Below are 16106 nucleotides of genomic sequence, written 5' to 3'. Positions count from 1 at the left end.
CGATCTACGCATATCCTTGTAGAACTTTTCCCACCCTGATTTATACTTAAATTTTTTATTGATGGACTTAAAATGGTTTTAAATGTATTTTCTTCTTCGTTTTATTTCCCCCTCCATTTATAAACACACAAAGTTGTGAAATAAACAGTGTCCCCCCATCTCGCTCTCTCTCTCTCTCTCTCTGTATCCTGTGTGACGCATTTTTGTGTGTTTTTTAAATTATTTTTAAATTTTTATTCTATTAACATTTGCTGAGAAGGCAGAGCAGAGATGCCGCCAGCAGCCACAGTGGTACGGCCAGACTGATGGATCCATTTATTCCTCTCACCGACCCAGGCCCTGCAGCACAAAAGAGAAAGAGAAGAGAACAGTTACATTCAGCCCGCTCTGTGTTACAGCTGACTGCTGACTGCATCAGAGGGAAGAACGGGCTGGGTACCAGCGCCTCAAAGTCAGGGCGCTTATGTACAGCCCAAGAAGGGCTCACAATCTTTCCTAAATCCTTCTGCTTGAGTTCTAAGTATCTCAAGGGGTATCAGTGGTTGAAACACATTTGAATACAAGATACTCTTGCTGGAGAAGGCTGAATGTGTCTGATGGTGCTGTGGGCTCCTCTTCACCCAACCGCTTCTTGCATGCGGTGCTCTGCAGAGCATTGTGATGCCAGCACTCGTTAAGATTCCAAGCTTTGGTGAGGGTCCTTCAGCAGCCAGACACGGGCTCCTCTGGCTGATTCATCACAGCATCTCCGTCAATAAAATATAGAGCCAATCCGAAACTCTCATTTCTCAGGCGGAAGCAGTAATTATTTATTTGTTAACAGGGAGGGGGATTGTCTCTAAGGAACATTTACGGCTGAATGGCACCTTAGCTGCAAGCTAGAAAATAAGTCAACTCCTTGTAGAGTCTTAAGACGTCACAGGGGATCATCTGGTCCAAACTCTTCATGTGACGCTTTAAAAATCAAAATCAAAAGAAACAACAGCAACCACCACCGCCACCAGAAAACCTAGAGAAGCTGAGAGGCAAGTCCAAACCAGAAGCAGAACTGAGACTTGAATGTTCCCAGAATTTACCCTGGAATGGCAGCCTACTGTTTCCCACTGTCACCGTAATTTTCCCAACATGGGCACAATTTTGGGGACCTGGGTCTGGATCTAAGAGGGAGATGGGAATGGAGAGGAAAATGGAGAAGATTTGTGTAGACAGAGAGAAGAGAATTGGGGCAGAAAATGTAGGCCCCAAGAGCTTGTCTCCTGTGCGTTGTTTTTCCATTGTCTCTTTTTGTATAGTTCTGTTCATATAGATCCATTACAAGAAGAAAATATTAGTATGTTTCACAACAGAGATTTTAGATTTAAGGCTGTATGCTTAGACGACGATGTTCAAAAGAGAAATCAACATGACTAATCATGGGTCACTTTGCAGTTCTGAGGGCACATATGCAGATCATTGTGTGTGAATGAATGTGCATGTGAGTGTGTTGTGCGAGCACGCGTGTGAAAACCCATGATGGTTTTCAAGCGCAATGGAAGCATCCCCTGGTTTGCAGATGTTTCCAAAATTGTCTACAAACATATCAGATCAGATGTAAGATAACAGGGAAAATGTCGAAGTCAAGAATGTTCTCCTAATCCGTGTTTTATATAAATAATAGCAACTGAACAAAACCAGCAATTACACAGCCCTAATACCAGGTACTGTCAGAAATGCTCTACAAATGTAAGCATATCACATGCTATGAGGCAGGTATTATAATGAACCCTTTTTCACAGTGAGATAATAAGAAGCACAGAGAGGTTAAATGTGTTGTACACATTTACACAGCTCATGAGCAGAGGAGCTGGGGGTTTTACCCAGGCAGCTGGCTCCCGGCTTTGACCATCACCACTACACCGTGGTTACATAGGGAACGAGTGCCAGTGAGTCTCCTGTCTAACATCCAGCAAACGAATTTTGGGTTCATTTAAAACAAGAGCCAGAACAAACAAAAAAACACGGAGGCATCCATGATCTTCGGACAAATGATTTCCAATAGAATATTTTTTACTAGAATGTCTTCTTGAGAATATTAAAAATATTACTTAGTATAAAAATATGAAGATATACAAACTGAACAGCATAGTTATAGTCTAAAATAAGCTTTATTATCTGGAAAGCTATGGAAATGCAGAGTAAATAATTTAAACATTCAGTCAGTCAATTCTTCAATTTTCTGAATGGCTATAGGATCTTATTAATAAAAGGCACTTTTGCTATCTTCATGTTTCTTCATGAGGAATTTAGGTTCAAGAAGATTATGTGTGTGCATAAATTACCTGATGGTAGTTGTTACCCAGGCACTGGAATGTGCCCGGGCACATTCGGAGTCTCAGCCCAGTGCTTTTCCTTAACCTACCCTCCATGCCCTTCACCACACTTTTTGGGCTTGTGACCTTTAAGCTCTCTCAGTGGCCACTCCCTAGGCCTTCTAGACGGATGGCGATGCATTTCCCTATCACTTTAATTCCTCTATATGCTTTAAATGGCATAAACTCTATGGTACATTTGTTTGGATTAGTGTTGTCAGTATGGTTTCCAAAACAGAGAAAGACTATACACAAATTGAGCCCATACAGGACTAAGCAAAAATTTTTTTGTTTTGCCTTAGGGATAGTGTGAAACAGAAGGATTTTAGAAAGAGTCTAATTCTGCCTATTTCCTTAACCTCATTTTTAGTGCTGGGACAGGCTAGATGATCTCTCAGACAGCTTGGAGTTGAGTGTTAACTGGGGATGTCTAAAAAGCCTAGTCTTATCACTTTATTTGAAGGGCAGTAAATATTTGAGAAAGCAAACAATCTGTCATTGAAAAACATGATATATACATATATGGACCTAAATAAACATGGCCACATATCACATTCTTGCTATTGTATGTACACACATATATATGCAGATACAAAGAGAAGTATATATGTTGTGTGTGTACTTGTATATACACATATGATATAATGCACGCACATATTATTGGTCTTTTAATACACATAATTGAGAATTAACTGTTACTTTCACAGGCTAGTCTATGATATATATAGGGATCCCAGTTTGACTGTGTTAATAATCTTTAATTTTATCCTTAGTAGAATTATTATTTATATATTTGAAATGCATTTTGTGGATCTGTTAAAGGTATCTTCATCTCTATCAATTATTATTTATTAAGTGCTCTCATATAGCTATTTGATGTGCTTCTATGACATGCTCTTTTCATAATTGGTTTTGAGAGTAAATAAATAACTTGAAAAAATGCAAGAGTAAATGAATGAGAGTTGGAGAATCATCACAAGTGTGTATGCAATTATAGATATATATGACTGCATAGGAGACTACTTCAGTTAATGGCTATTTCAGGGCAGAATAATCAGCAAAATCATTAATTACATTTTAGTTCATAGTTATGAAATTTCTGCTTATTTGTGAAAATGCAAATGATAAATCTTATTTCCCACACCAGATGGCCAGGCTCAGCAAGTGCTTTTATATACTGACAGATATAATGAAAGCAAGAGTCTGTAAACATAAATTAGCCTTAAGAATAGATGAGCAAATAGAACCACAATTCAAAAATTGCTACATGTTTTTCATATAACAGACAAAACTCATATCTTGGCATTTAGGCACATTCTATATGTGTTTATGTATGTGTGCATACACTTACATGTGTGGTATCTGGTAAGCACATAATAAATGGTATATCATCATTAATGCTATTCACTATGGAAGGCTGGATTACAGAAAGGGATGAAATACCCCCAAACCAAAGGCATTGGTTTGTGAACTGGGTCAAGGCTTTTAAAATGTGACCTGCAAGGGCAAAATTCAGCTACAGCAAGATTGAGAATCTTGAGTCAACACACCAGGTCAAGGTTCTCAACCCCAGGACAGGATGATAAGTGAGACTCTGTATCAGCATGAAGGCTGGACTGCACTTTGCCACAACAATGTTTTTAAAAGGGAGTTTGTGATTAAGAACAAGGTTGATAAGACATCCTGAAATTACAGGATATGATAATTTTTGGCAAGTCTCTACACTGCAAATCTGAGGCAAGATACTCAGCCAATTGATTTTTCTTTCAGTAAAATCTCAAAGAAAGTACTAGGTGATTTTCCAACACCTGCTTTAGAAAGCATACACTTGGAGACACTTTATGATTCAAATCCAGCCAGTGCATTTCTGTTGCTTCTCCTGAATACTTAGGACTCATTTCCCTGGATTTAGGACTAGATTTATTCGAAATAAGCATTCTTAAAAAAGTAATAATCAATAATCAGAGCCTCAGTGATCCGTGGGCATTCCTTTCAGCCACTGAAGAATCAAGGTCTATAATAATTTTATTCCTGTTTTCAGCCATACAAGAAAAGAAGAAAGACCAGGTGGGTTTAAGTTTGAATTCTACTTAGAATTATTAAGGGCTGACTAAGTGACTGACAATAAAACAAAAACTCAAACAAAATACAAAACAATTGTCAAGCAAAGGAGAAAAATAATCTACATCTCTCTTAGATATAATCTGGATGTGGAGACTAAGGCACTTCCCTGTCCTGGGAAGCCATGTTTAAAGGGAAGCCTGATAAGATTGACTTTGGCGCCACCTGCTCTCCACATTTAGCCAGTACAGCTTCCTCTGGGCAAGTGAATTGGGGATTAAAGCCTATAATCTCCAGGCTGGAGTAGAGAAGAGGGGATATATTGATGTTTAATTTGAACAATGTGTCTTAGAATTAAATTTGGGCTCCTCTTAAAAGTGTCTTGAAGAACCCTGAAGTATTTTCACAGTAACGTCCATTACATCTTTTCCATTGCAACAGCATCAAATATTTTGGCATGTGAAAATTTGAAATTTTAGGCTGATGCTTAGAATTCCTTTGGATACCACCAGGAATTTATCTCAGTTTTTTTTTTAATGTTTTACTTATTTCTGAGAGAGAGAAAGAAAGACAGTGTGAGCAGGGCAGGGTCAGAGAGAGAAGGAGACACAGAATCTGAAGCAGGCTCCAGGCTCTGAGCTAGCTGTCAACACAGAGCCCGACATGAGGCTTGAACCCACAAACCATGAGATCATGACCTGAGCCAAAGTCGGATGCTTAACCGACTGAGCCACCCAGGCGCCCCTCAATGGTTTTTGAAAGATAACACTATGCCCAATTTCTCCATCCATACCAAATCCCTGAGGCATCGTATGTTCATTCCACTAGTACTAACCACTTAAAATTCAAATGTAATTGATAATCATGGCACTGGGGAGAGAAGAAGGGCTGAAGGGAACAGGAGTTTACACTTTCTTGCCCCAAATGATCTTGCTACAATGTATGTATTTCTGATGTCCTCTTCCCTGCTGCCTTCTGTGAAGACTTGTTAGAGTTGGCCATAAACAAGGTGCTGACATTTTCTTGGAGTAAGCAATAAAGGGTCCATAATTTCTGATGTTTATTTATTTTTGAGAGGGGAGGGAGAGAGAGAGAGAGGGAGAGAGAGAGCGAGCGAGAGAGAGAGAGAGAGAGAGCAGGGAAGGGGCAGAGAGAGAGGGAGAAACAGAATCCAAAGCAGGCTCCAAGCTCTAAGCTTTCAGCACAGAGCCCAATGCGAGGCTAATACTCAGGAACCTTGAGATCATGACCTACCTGAGCTGAAGTCAGACACTCAACTGACTAAGCCACCCAGGAGCCCCAAAGGATCCATAATTTCTGTGGCTGTTGGTCACTGGTAGGGTCTAAGTCTCACAAGAATAGGTTTTCACTATTGAGAAGGACCTTGGCTGTCTCATCCCCTTCGAGACTCAGAGAAGAAAACATTTTCATGTGAGACAATTACCAATCCAAGTGAGTGGCCATGAGAATGTAAAAAGGGTGATGTCTGGTCATGCAGCTTTCTCTGTGGCTCTGGTCTGGGGATAAACACCATAAGGATTTCTGTTGGATTTGTGAGGAGGGTGCCTCAGAATTGGTAATTGTTTGCATTTCATGAAGCTTTAACTTGATTGCATTGCCTTTGTGGGGAAGCTTTGTGCCATGTGGTTGATGGAGGCCTGTAGAGTAGCTCCTGGGAGGCCCCAGCAGCCTGGATGTACTGCAGAAGGGGAGTCCTATGAAAACCTGGGAGAACACTGAGGCAGGAGAGAATATTACATGTTCAATAGCTTCATTGTAAGAGACATTACCCTATTTCCTTTGCATGTACCCACTTTAATAGCTAACAAGAAACAGTAAAGTAGGCGCTATTATTTTTCTGAGCCCGTATTTGGACAGTGAACATTGCCAAAAACGCGGATTTGCAAGAATGAACCATGGCCACACACGGAAAGTAGGAGAGGGAATAACTTGTTCAGTTTCAGAGGTTTAAAAATGAATAGCTATCAAGACCATTATATGGGTTAGGTCAGAGCTTTTTGGGAATGAGAAAGTTTGTAATTTGGGAAACACAGTGGCAAATATGTTATGAAAATTATTATCACAAATTATCGAAATGAAATAAACTCAAGTGTATAAGACCCCAATATATGGCTATGAAATCTTAATTTTAACATATAGAATATATTCTTTAACATATAGAAATAAGAGCCATACCTTTTTGCTTGAAGTGCACGGTGGTGCCAATTTCTAAAAAAGAAACATTTAACAAAACAAAAAACAGATAAAAAATTTTTTTTATCAACTGAAAATAAGCACAAAGCTATTCTGGTAGCTCCACTGAAAGGAGAATGAGACAAAAGGTGGAAAGAGCATTCTACTAGAAGCACATCCTGGTAGAGATCAAAAGAAAGACACCTGGAAAGAGATTGTTTTGTTGGAACAAATGTGCAGTTGGAGGTGGCATAAAACAATTTCCAACTACAAATATTTGATGTTACATGTTATGCGTATAGACAAGTACAGGAACTCTGAGAATGGCATGTAAAAGTGCACTTGGCTGCAATTTAATGGGATGATGGAATGTGTCCGGCCTCCAATCGCATCCTGGCATTTTGTCCCTGGTTTGTTCCTCTCAAGCCAGCTGACCTTCATGGTTTTCTTCTGACAAAATAAATCCATTCCAACTTTAGAACTTGTGCACCTGCTGTTTCATCTGCTTGGAATGTTTCTTCCCCAGATCTCTGCATGGCCCAGGCAGTCGCTTCATTCAGATTTCTGCTGAAATGACCCCAACTCGGGAAGGACTTCTCCCATCACCTTGTCAAAAAGGTATCCTCCGTCACTTTCTGTGCCTTTGCCCTGATTTATTAATGTTATTAGCACTTATCACTACTTGGTATCATTTTATATATTTCCTTATTTGCTTGGTTAGAGTTTATCTCCTCCACTAGAATATATGGTCCATGAGGGCAGCAACAGTGGATGTCTTGTCAATCACCGTATCCCTGTGCCTACATTAGAGCCCGACATGCAGTATGTATGCAATAAGTACTTGCTGAATGTACAAATCTCACGGCTGGAGGAGCTCGTGCATGTCAAATACTTGAACTCCTTTTTGACTATCTTTATCAACCAAACAAGAATACTGTTTGATCTTTAGAAGTAAATATGGAAAATTTCCATAGGACGCCACAATGACTCTCAGGACCAACTTAATGGTTAATTAGATATAGGAGTCCAAACAATGGCTGTGGGATATGGATTGTCCCCTCTGAAGATCAGGATATGGCCTTGTGCCCCATCAATAACACACTTTCATTAAGGAGGTAAAGTGACTGACCTCTGAAGCTAAGGAGAGCCTTTTGAATTGGACATTTATTTACCTCATTTGAATTGGACATCTATTTAGAAGCTTAAAACTTGTTCATACTTTCTTGTGTCTCCCAGAAGGAAGACCCAAATCCTTGGCATGGCATCCATAGCTCTACCCTTCATCTCTCCAGCCTCATCAATGCCTGTCATCTTGCATCCTAACCCACAGTCTTCCTTCATCCTTCAGGGCATCATGTTTTTTTCTGTTGTAGGGCCCATGGCCCAATGTTACCACTACTAGAAATCCCACTCATCCTTTAGAATTCAGTTATAACTTCCACAGGGAAGGCTTCCTGAGTCCCCTTAGTAAAATTAAGTCCCTTTTTTATAAGTTCTGCTCTCCTTCATAACTCAGGAAACTCAGCTCAGTTTTAATTTTAAATACATTTGTCTGAGGTTTTGAGTAATGCTTGTCTTCACTAGTGGACTGTGAGTGCCATGGAGCAAGGGCTGTCTTTGCTACTGTTCCCTGTTGTAGTCTAGCCAATGCATGAAGGCACTCTGAATGCACAATGGACCAACAAAGCTTTAGAATCACTGAAATATGAGAAAAATAAATATATGCCAGGTATCCTCCTAACAGAGGCTCCAAGGCTCTGTTAAAACAACAAAGAGTCTGAGTAGCTAAATTATTATCTGATTTAGCACAAAGGGGTCAGAACTTTAGAATAAGGTCGGCACAGTCTCTGGGGGTTCAGTGTGGTCTATTTCCTTAAAGATTTTCCATTTGTTTACTCAAAGGAGGTCACAAGGAGAAGTCTTCAAACAGCATGCTGTTTTCTGGTATTCTTATGATGGCTATAAGAAGGACACAATTTTCCTAGAGTCTGAGGTCTTGAAAATGTTTGGCTACAATTCAGCATTAACGAAACTAGTATAAGCCAGGCTGTTCCTAACAGCAAGCTGTGTCTACATGTAAGGACAGTTTTCCTAAACTCGTCAGATGTGGGGAGGAGGGATACTCGTGTGAATATTCTTTTGTGTTATGACTGCCGGTGGACCTCCAGATGTACTTCTGAAGCTGCTCAAAGGTATTGGCACCCATCCTTCTGTCTTTGAAGAGTTAATCTATTACTTGCACAAGTAATTGAAGCCTTCCCATACAGAAGGATGCAGAGAGAATTCTGCCCCAACTCTAGCAGAAGCCAGGAACCTGTCACTGTTACTTCAGAAGTGAAGCCAGATTTCATCAAGATATAAAACAGTGATCTCTACCTGTTCACCACACTGATCATCTGACCACTAATGTTTCAACTGTGTATTAAACATATTGCCACTTATTTTTCTTTTATAACACCTGCTCTACTTTTCTTTGAAATAAATGTATTGCCTTAAAAATTGTCGAAGAGTCACTGTAGAGAATGTACTTAACGTAATATGGAAAACCGAGGCCCAGAAAGGCTAATTAGCTGCTCCGGGTCACCAGAATAAAGCTGAGACTGAAACCCAGGGCTCCCACTTCTCCAGCCAGACCCCTGTCCATTATTCTACAATTCCCCTCTGCCCCTTGGTATTTTTTATGGGGGCAAAGCTAGGTAACCATAGCCTGTATAACTCTAGGTTTATCGCTGGGATATTTACATGATTTACTCTCGACTGAGGACACTTGGGCTCTGCTTTTGTGCAAAGTGCAACTTCCCTTCTTTCTTTGGTCAAGGCTTTTGGTCTCTCATTCTTTAGAATGTGTAAGGAGGCTGCAGGGTCATAGAGTCATTGCTTCTTACCCAAAGAGGCCTAGATCCCTAATAGGACCATCTTTATATAGAGAACACTGGGATTCCCCTGCTCTGTCCCTGACCCACAGGCCTCCTGGGGTAATTCCAAGCAACCATTCGGGGCCCTGGGCAGACAGGAGGATCGAGCGCTCTGCTCAAGCTAGAAAATATCACGAAACTTCTCTTTGCCTCAGTTTCATTATCCGTAAAATAAATTTAATTAACATGCTCCTTATACATTTGTGCTATTGGTTAGATATGTTAATTATCATACTGTGCTTGGAAAGCTGCCATATACATAGTAAGATACACTGTTATCAGATGTGTGGTAAAACCTTTTCTAGAGAGAACTTTCAGTGAAAGTTTGGTGGGAAAGAGAAAAATGTATCTAAACAGGTAGGCCATGTCAGTGCAGATCGAAAGAAAAAAAAAAAAAGAAAAGGTCTACTAGAGCAATAAGGACGAACAGAACATTGAGAGGTGTGGGCACACTGCAGTGATTGGGAAGCACAATGACCAGGCAGCATTTTGGTCCGGAGAAGCCCAGCAATATGCCTGGCTTAACTAGTCAGTGACACAGGCCTGGATAAGAGGCTCCATGTCCTACATAGTTCTTTTAGGGAACAGAAACTCCCCTACTAACTAATTAAAAAGAGTTATTAAAAAGGTGCCTGGGTGGCTTAGTCGGTTAAGCATCAGACTTCAGCTCAGGTTATGATCTCATGCTTTGAGGGCTCAAGCCCTACATCAGTCTCTGTGATGACAGCTCGGAGCCTGGAGCCTGCCTCGGATTCTGTGTCTCCCTCTTTCTCTGCCCCTCCCCTGCTCACTCTCTGTCTCTCTCTTTCTCTGTCAAAAATTTAAAAAAATAATAATAAACATTAAAAAATATTTTTTAAAAGTTATTAAAATAAGAATTTGAAAACGTTGCTCAAATATTGTACTCTATGAAGAAAAGCACACATATAAAAATATGTATATGCTTGAAATGCCTTTATAAAGCAAATCAGCTTACCAATTAAATTTTAGGAGGCACTCCCTATTGCGATAGATTGGTTCCTGAGACGCTAATGATCTTAAGGCTTGGAGTTCCATTTATCTTTAGGAAAAGAGAACAGAGTGTTTATTTTGTGCTATTATTTCCTATTCATCCTCTTCAGTTGCAATAGTACCTTCCTTTTTGAGGAGTAAAACCCTGCATGTTTTGAGCCTGGCACTTTGAAATCTTGGTTGTGTGCTGCCATCTTGTGGTTATACAAAGACATGTTCCTATGTTCTAACTAAAGGAATTGCCTTTGTCCACCAGGTGGCAATAGTGGGAAAAATAAAAACTTTCTTTTCAGTCAGAGCCGGCATAAAACGTTACATTTCCAAAAGGAGTGTTTCTTATTCTTACAAAAGAGAAAAAAACATTTTCTTTATTGTCCTTAACAAATGAAAATGATTCATCCTTCTGTAGTGCTAAGGTGATTCCAAATTCTTAAGTAAAACTGCCTTGACAGGTATGTTATTTCTGTAGGGATTCCTTGGACGCACTCATTAGAATACACTTGAAACCTATGATTTTTATACCTTTCAGGAAAACATCTCACCACATATTGATCTTGCTTTAGCAAATATACTTAGCAAGTAAGCACAACAGTGCAGGTCCAAAGAATAAAATAAAAAGGTAAACCTGTAGCAATACAATGGACAAAACTTTGGGGGAGTTTAGTACAGAGAAAGTTCTAGAATTCTCTGGAAGCATTATTGCTATATGCTTAGACTCTAGCTCCTGCTGATGGGGTACAAGGAAACAGTGGGGGAAAGAATTTAATACTAGAAAAGGCAAGTGTTAGGACACATTTATTTATGCTCATCTGTCTTTGACTTTTAACTTTCAAAAATTTTTAAAGTTTATTTATTTATTTTGAGAGAGTAACAAAGTGAGATCAAGTCAGAGAGGAGCAGAGAGAGAGGGAGAGAGAGAGTCCCAACCAGCCTGTGTGCTGTCAGTGAAGAGCCCGAGTAGGGCTCGAACTCACGTGGGGCTTGAACTCATGAACTCTGAGTTCATGACTTGAGCTGAAGCCAAGAGTCTGACAGTTAACCATCTGAGTCACCCAGATGCCCCTAACATTACACCTTTGCCATGTTAGACAAGTCTGCAGCATCAGAAAGAGCCAATTCAGCCTCTCAAATTGGCATAGACCATGTCTTCCTTGTTTACTACTGTAGTCTCAGCTCACTATTTCTCTAGCGTGGAGTAAGTGTCCAATAGAGTTGCTGAATACATGCCCATGCATGAATGAATGGATAGATGGATGAACAAATGAATGAGGGATTGAATCACTTAATACCTGAAGATCTATCCTCGCTAGGATTCTAGGTCAAGGAAGATTCCATTCTCCTTTAGGAATCACCATGCCCTAGAGGCAAGGCAAAATTATTATTACTGAGAATTCAGGCATTTGAAGAGCCAAATGGGACCAGGAGTTACTTTCATCAGTCCCCAAATTTGGGTAGGTAGAAAATTTTCTGGAGTGTTGACATTTCCTTAAGAATATCCTCCCAAGTAATGAAAATTTAAATCTTGGAAGATAAAAATCTAAGTTTCTTTTTTTGTCCAAAGGCCAGAAGACTTATTCTTACTTCTTACCTTCTCATCTTCCATGGTATGGTAGGATTCATTTATTCATTCTCTCTCTCTCTTTCTCTCCCTCTCTCTTCAGGAACTGAAGTCAGTGATATGGAGGTGAGATGTCTCACTGGAAACTGTAGAGTTTATACTTTGGAAAAAAATCCCTTATTTCCCTAGGGAATGTACAAGTCTATGTTTATGAATAATTTAGGCATTGTTCCTTCTTTGAGTTTTATCTGGAAGAGGAGATGAGGGTACAACCAATCCATAAAGAGAAGAATTGATTCTCAGTGCTTTGACTCTCCTAACTCCTAACCTCAAACCCGCTTCTTCTAAGCACTCATTCATTCCCAGCCACGGGTGGGATCTACAGAGCTCTGGAGGTCTATCTTGTTTGTGCAGTTATTCTAATTTCATGTTTACTTGAACATAAATGGCTCATTTTTTAGCCTGCCACAGCCATTTGAACAAGGAAGCATTCTCCCCTCTGCTGTGTATGACACAACTCTTTGTAGAAGGTCGGTCATCTGATATGCCTTAGGTTTTGAAAATGACATGTGAGTTTGAGGATGTAAAATGATGAATTGCCCTCCCCCCATCCCCTCACTCCCATTCTGGGCCATCCAGTAAGACTATGTTCAGGAGATAAGGAAGGTCCAAATTCAACGGGGATCTTACCCTCCAGTTGCCTAGAGAAAGTGAGAGAGGCATTGGGTTAAACATGAAGGGATTTAATAAAAGAAATGAAGAATATTCGATGTGCTGCCTCATCCTCTCTCACTGATGCTGAAGACCTGAAGCATAACATTTACAAGGTTCTTTGATGGGAACTTAATGCTTTATGTGCTCTGACTTTTATTTTTGTGTCACTGTTTTGAAAAACAAAACCCTTATTATTTTGGTGGCTTAAAAGGGGGACATTTATTAATTCAATTTTCAATGCCACTTTCAAGCTTAGAAAGTTATTAATTTCTTTCTCGCAGGTTTCTCTGCTCAGAGGCTTTAGGCAACAGCGGCATCCACTTGCAAGTATTATTATTATTGTTTCTTTGACATAGAGAAGGATATGCCTGTGATTTCTGTTTAGGTTGTTAGAGTTTTTTAATTTTTGCCACTTACTGTATTCATGTTGTACAACCCTTAATGCCTAGTACCTCTGGGGTGATGTTTTCTGAGCATGACAGTAATGATTCTGGGTGGAGTTCAGGGGGAAAAGCCAAAACAGAGAAATAGGGCTAAACCTCAACCTTAAGGCTATTCGCATTTTTTGTTTGTTCATTTTTGTTTTTAAATTTTTTAATGTTTTTTATTTTATTTCTCAGAGAGAGAGAGAGAGAGAGACAGCATGAGCAAGGGAGGGTCAGAGAGAGAGGGAGACACAGAATCTGAAGCAGGCTCCAGGCTGAGCTGTTAGCACAGAGCCCAATGCAGGGCTCGAACCTATGAACCACTAGATCATGACCTGAGCTGAAGTCAGACGCTTACCCGACTGAGCCATCCAGGGCTCCCTGTTTGTTTGTTTGTTTGTTTGTTTGTTTAAAGTAAGCCCTCCACACAATGTGGGGCTTGAACTCATGATCCTCAGATCAAGAGTCATAGGCTGTACTGACTCAGCCAGCCAAGCATCCTGATTCCTGTTTTCTTAGTTAGCTCATAGGTGGACCATTATCCTAAGTACAAAGAGAACATATCAAAGTAACTGAGGAAACTAGGAAGCCTTTGTATGACATCAGTATTTGAGAAAGGAAGTTGGCTTCCCTTAACCAGATTCAGGTCCTGAAAGGAATCCTACACTTTACTTACCAATTCTTCTAAGACTTTTCCTCTTCACAGTTGAACAGAAATGGACCTCACATGTTTGGTGCTATTTAGGAATGAGTTGGAGCCATGAATGATTGAGCAGAATATTTGCCACCCTGGACATAGGGTAATAACTCCTTGTTGAATGAATACATAAACCCGGACTAAATTACTGCTGATGCAATTTCTCATTGTATAACGTGAATAAAATATTTGAGAGTCACTTTTTATTCTCATCAATTAGTGGAACAATTCTCTATAAACCAAATGTCCTACAGTAAAAGGGATCAGAAAAATTTTTAAAGGTTATTACATTAAAAAAGATAAATTTATAAAAGGGGAAATATTAATATGCCAATTTAGAGAGAGAATGTAGGTGCTCTCACATCTGAAAGGGGGAACTATTACTGGAAATCCTGTAGGTGACAGAATGGAAGCTTCTTATAGGATGAGTCAGGTTTGACTTGGATATGAGTGTGCCCACAGCAGCAGAGACAGGAAAGAGAGAGAGAGAAAGAGCGCGGACCCTGGCCCTGGACAGGAGGGCTGATCCTGAGCCTGCCTGCACTGTGAGCTTGAGCAAGTCACAGAACACACCCAGCCTCAGAAAGTGCGGAACACAGAGAATGGCCTAGGTGTTTTAACTTAAACATTTTGTAGTATACTGAGAGCTCACACCTGTCTGAATGAAACATTTGTCTGTATCATACTAATGATGTTATCTCTGAGGAGAGAGATTATATATTATCTTTATTTTCTTCTCTATAGTTTCATATATTTTCAAAATCTTGTATAATGAGAATGCCTACAACTTATTAAAAGAATAGAAAACTATTTATTAAAACAAAGCATTGCATTAAAAGAAAATCCTCCAAATCTGGGGAAAAGAAAATAATAGTTGGCTTTGGGTTGACATTATAACAAGGAGATTGATTTTTTTTTCTCTTTTTTAGTTGGCTGGTGGCATAGAGCAAAACCAAACAGAAGCTAAGTAATGCCTAATTTCTATAAGGAACATAGTCTTAACAACATGAAATGATAATGCAATAAAAAATGCTTTCTATGGGTTTATGAGGTCCTTCTGACTATAGGCTTGATATAATTGCTCTGCAGAGTAGTCTAGGTGTATGATTTGACTTTGACTGCTATGGGCTCTGCTCAAAGGCAATATGGATTGTTACAAAAAGTGCAGATTCTCTAAGCATACCCACCATAAAGACAGGGCTTCATTAAGTCTCTTACAACAAGTCAGCTTTCTCAAATCCAACGGGTTTCTTACATAGCCTAAGAAATTTAATTTTTAATAATCAATGAATTAAAATGTTAGAGAATGCCCAAGGGTCTAAGTTTAATAAAGGGGTTTCCCTGGGCCACTCCACCTAAAAATACATATGAGATTTAAAAAACTCCACAAGTAAATGTATTTGAATCAGTAGTCAGTAACATACTGGGGCCAGACAGGCTGTTTCTGCCTTCTAGAAGAAACTGCTTTTGCCCTTGTATCCAGAATGCACCTGTTGTACCTGTGGGAACAACTCTGGCCTTTCGCCCTTGTTGGAATTAAAGACCAGTCATCTCATTTAGTAAAGAACTACCTCTCAACCCCAAATCTGCTTAGCTGTTGGTACAAAGTAGATTATATTTCCCATGTTAAAAAACATACATTTTATGTATATTTTAAAGCCTTTTGTGCCTTCATTTATTTGACTTGCTAAAAAGGATTAAAAGCACAGGTTTGGGTAGGTCTCTGGAGATTGTCATCCTTTTTGGTTTTCTTCCTCTCTTTTCATTTCCCAGTCCTAAATTGTGAATTGCAGATCCATTTTGGAATACACTTTAGATTTAAATTCTAAGGGATTCAAGACTGTCTTTAATCCATGTAATGTGTTTTTCATTTTGTATGTTTCAAAATTAAAAAGAAAAACATTCAAATACCATAAAACAAGGTAACTGGCCTGCAGAATTTGAATGTTGAGATAACAAATGCATTTGTGAGGTTTCCTGGGGTTTAAGGCTCTTGGAAATAAGGAGATAAGGGATTAAAGATGGTGGTCTGCTCTGGACCTACGTCCTTTGGAATCTATGTCTATGGCACTAAGCATCGCAGTTCAGGGCTTGGTAAAGGCAGTTGTGCTTTGGACCCTTCCCAAGTGACTTTATTACTCACAGTGCCAGGATGCCTCAGTGATTCATACTCCTTCTGTGTCA

General features: G+C 39.6%; 1 protein-coding gene across 1 annotated transcript in view; it reads right to left on the bottom strand.

The window, feature by feature from the left end:
* Positions 1–200: 200 nt before the first annotated feature.
* Positions 201–16106, bottom strand: part of LSAMP (limbic system associated membrane protein) — a 423147-nt gene continuing 407241 nt past the window's right edge. The window contains exons 14-15 of the mRNA XM_077771862.1: positions 6606–6638; positions 201–339 (exon numbers count right to left, since the gene is read on the bottom strand). Of these exons, the coding sequence (XP_077627988.1) occupies positions 242–339; positions 6606–6638 (131 nt within the window). The 3' untranslated portion in view covers positions 201–241. The remainder of the gene's footprint in view (positions 340–6605; positions 6639–16106) is intronic.

Source organism: Crocuta crocuta, unplaced genomic scaffold (genome assembly GCF_008692635.1).
Source record: "Crocuta crocuta isolate KB4526 unplaced genomic scaffold, BGI_CrCroc_1.0 scaffold56, whole genome shotgun sequence".
NCBI lineage: Eukaryota > Metazoa > Chordata > Mammalia > Carnivora > Hyaenidae > Crocuta > Crocuta crocuta.
Note: the sequence above shows the minus strand (reverse complement) of the source record. Positions and strands in the feature narration are given on the sequence as shown.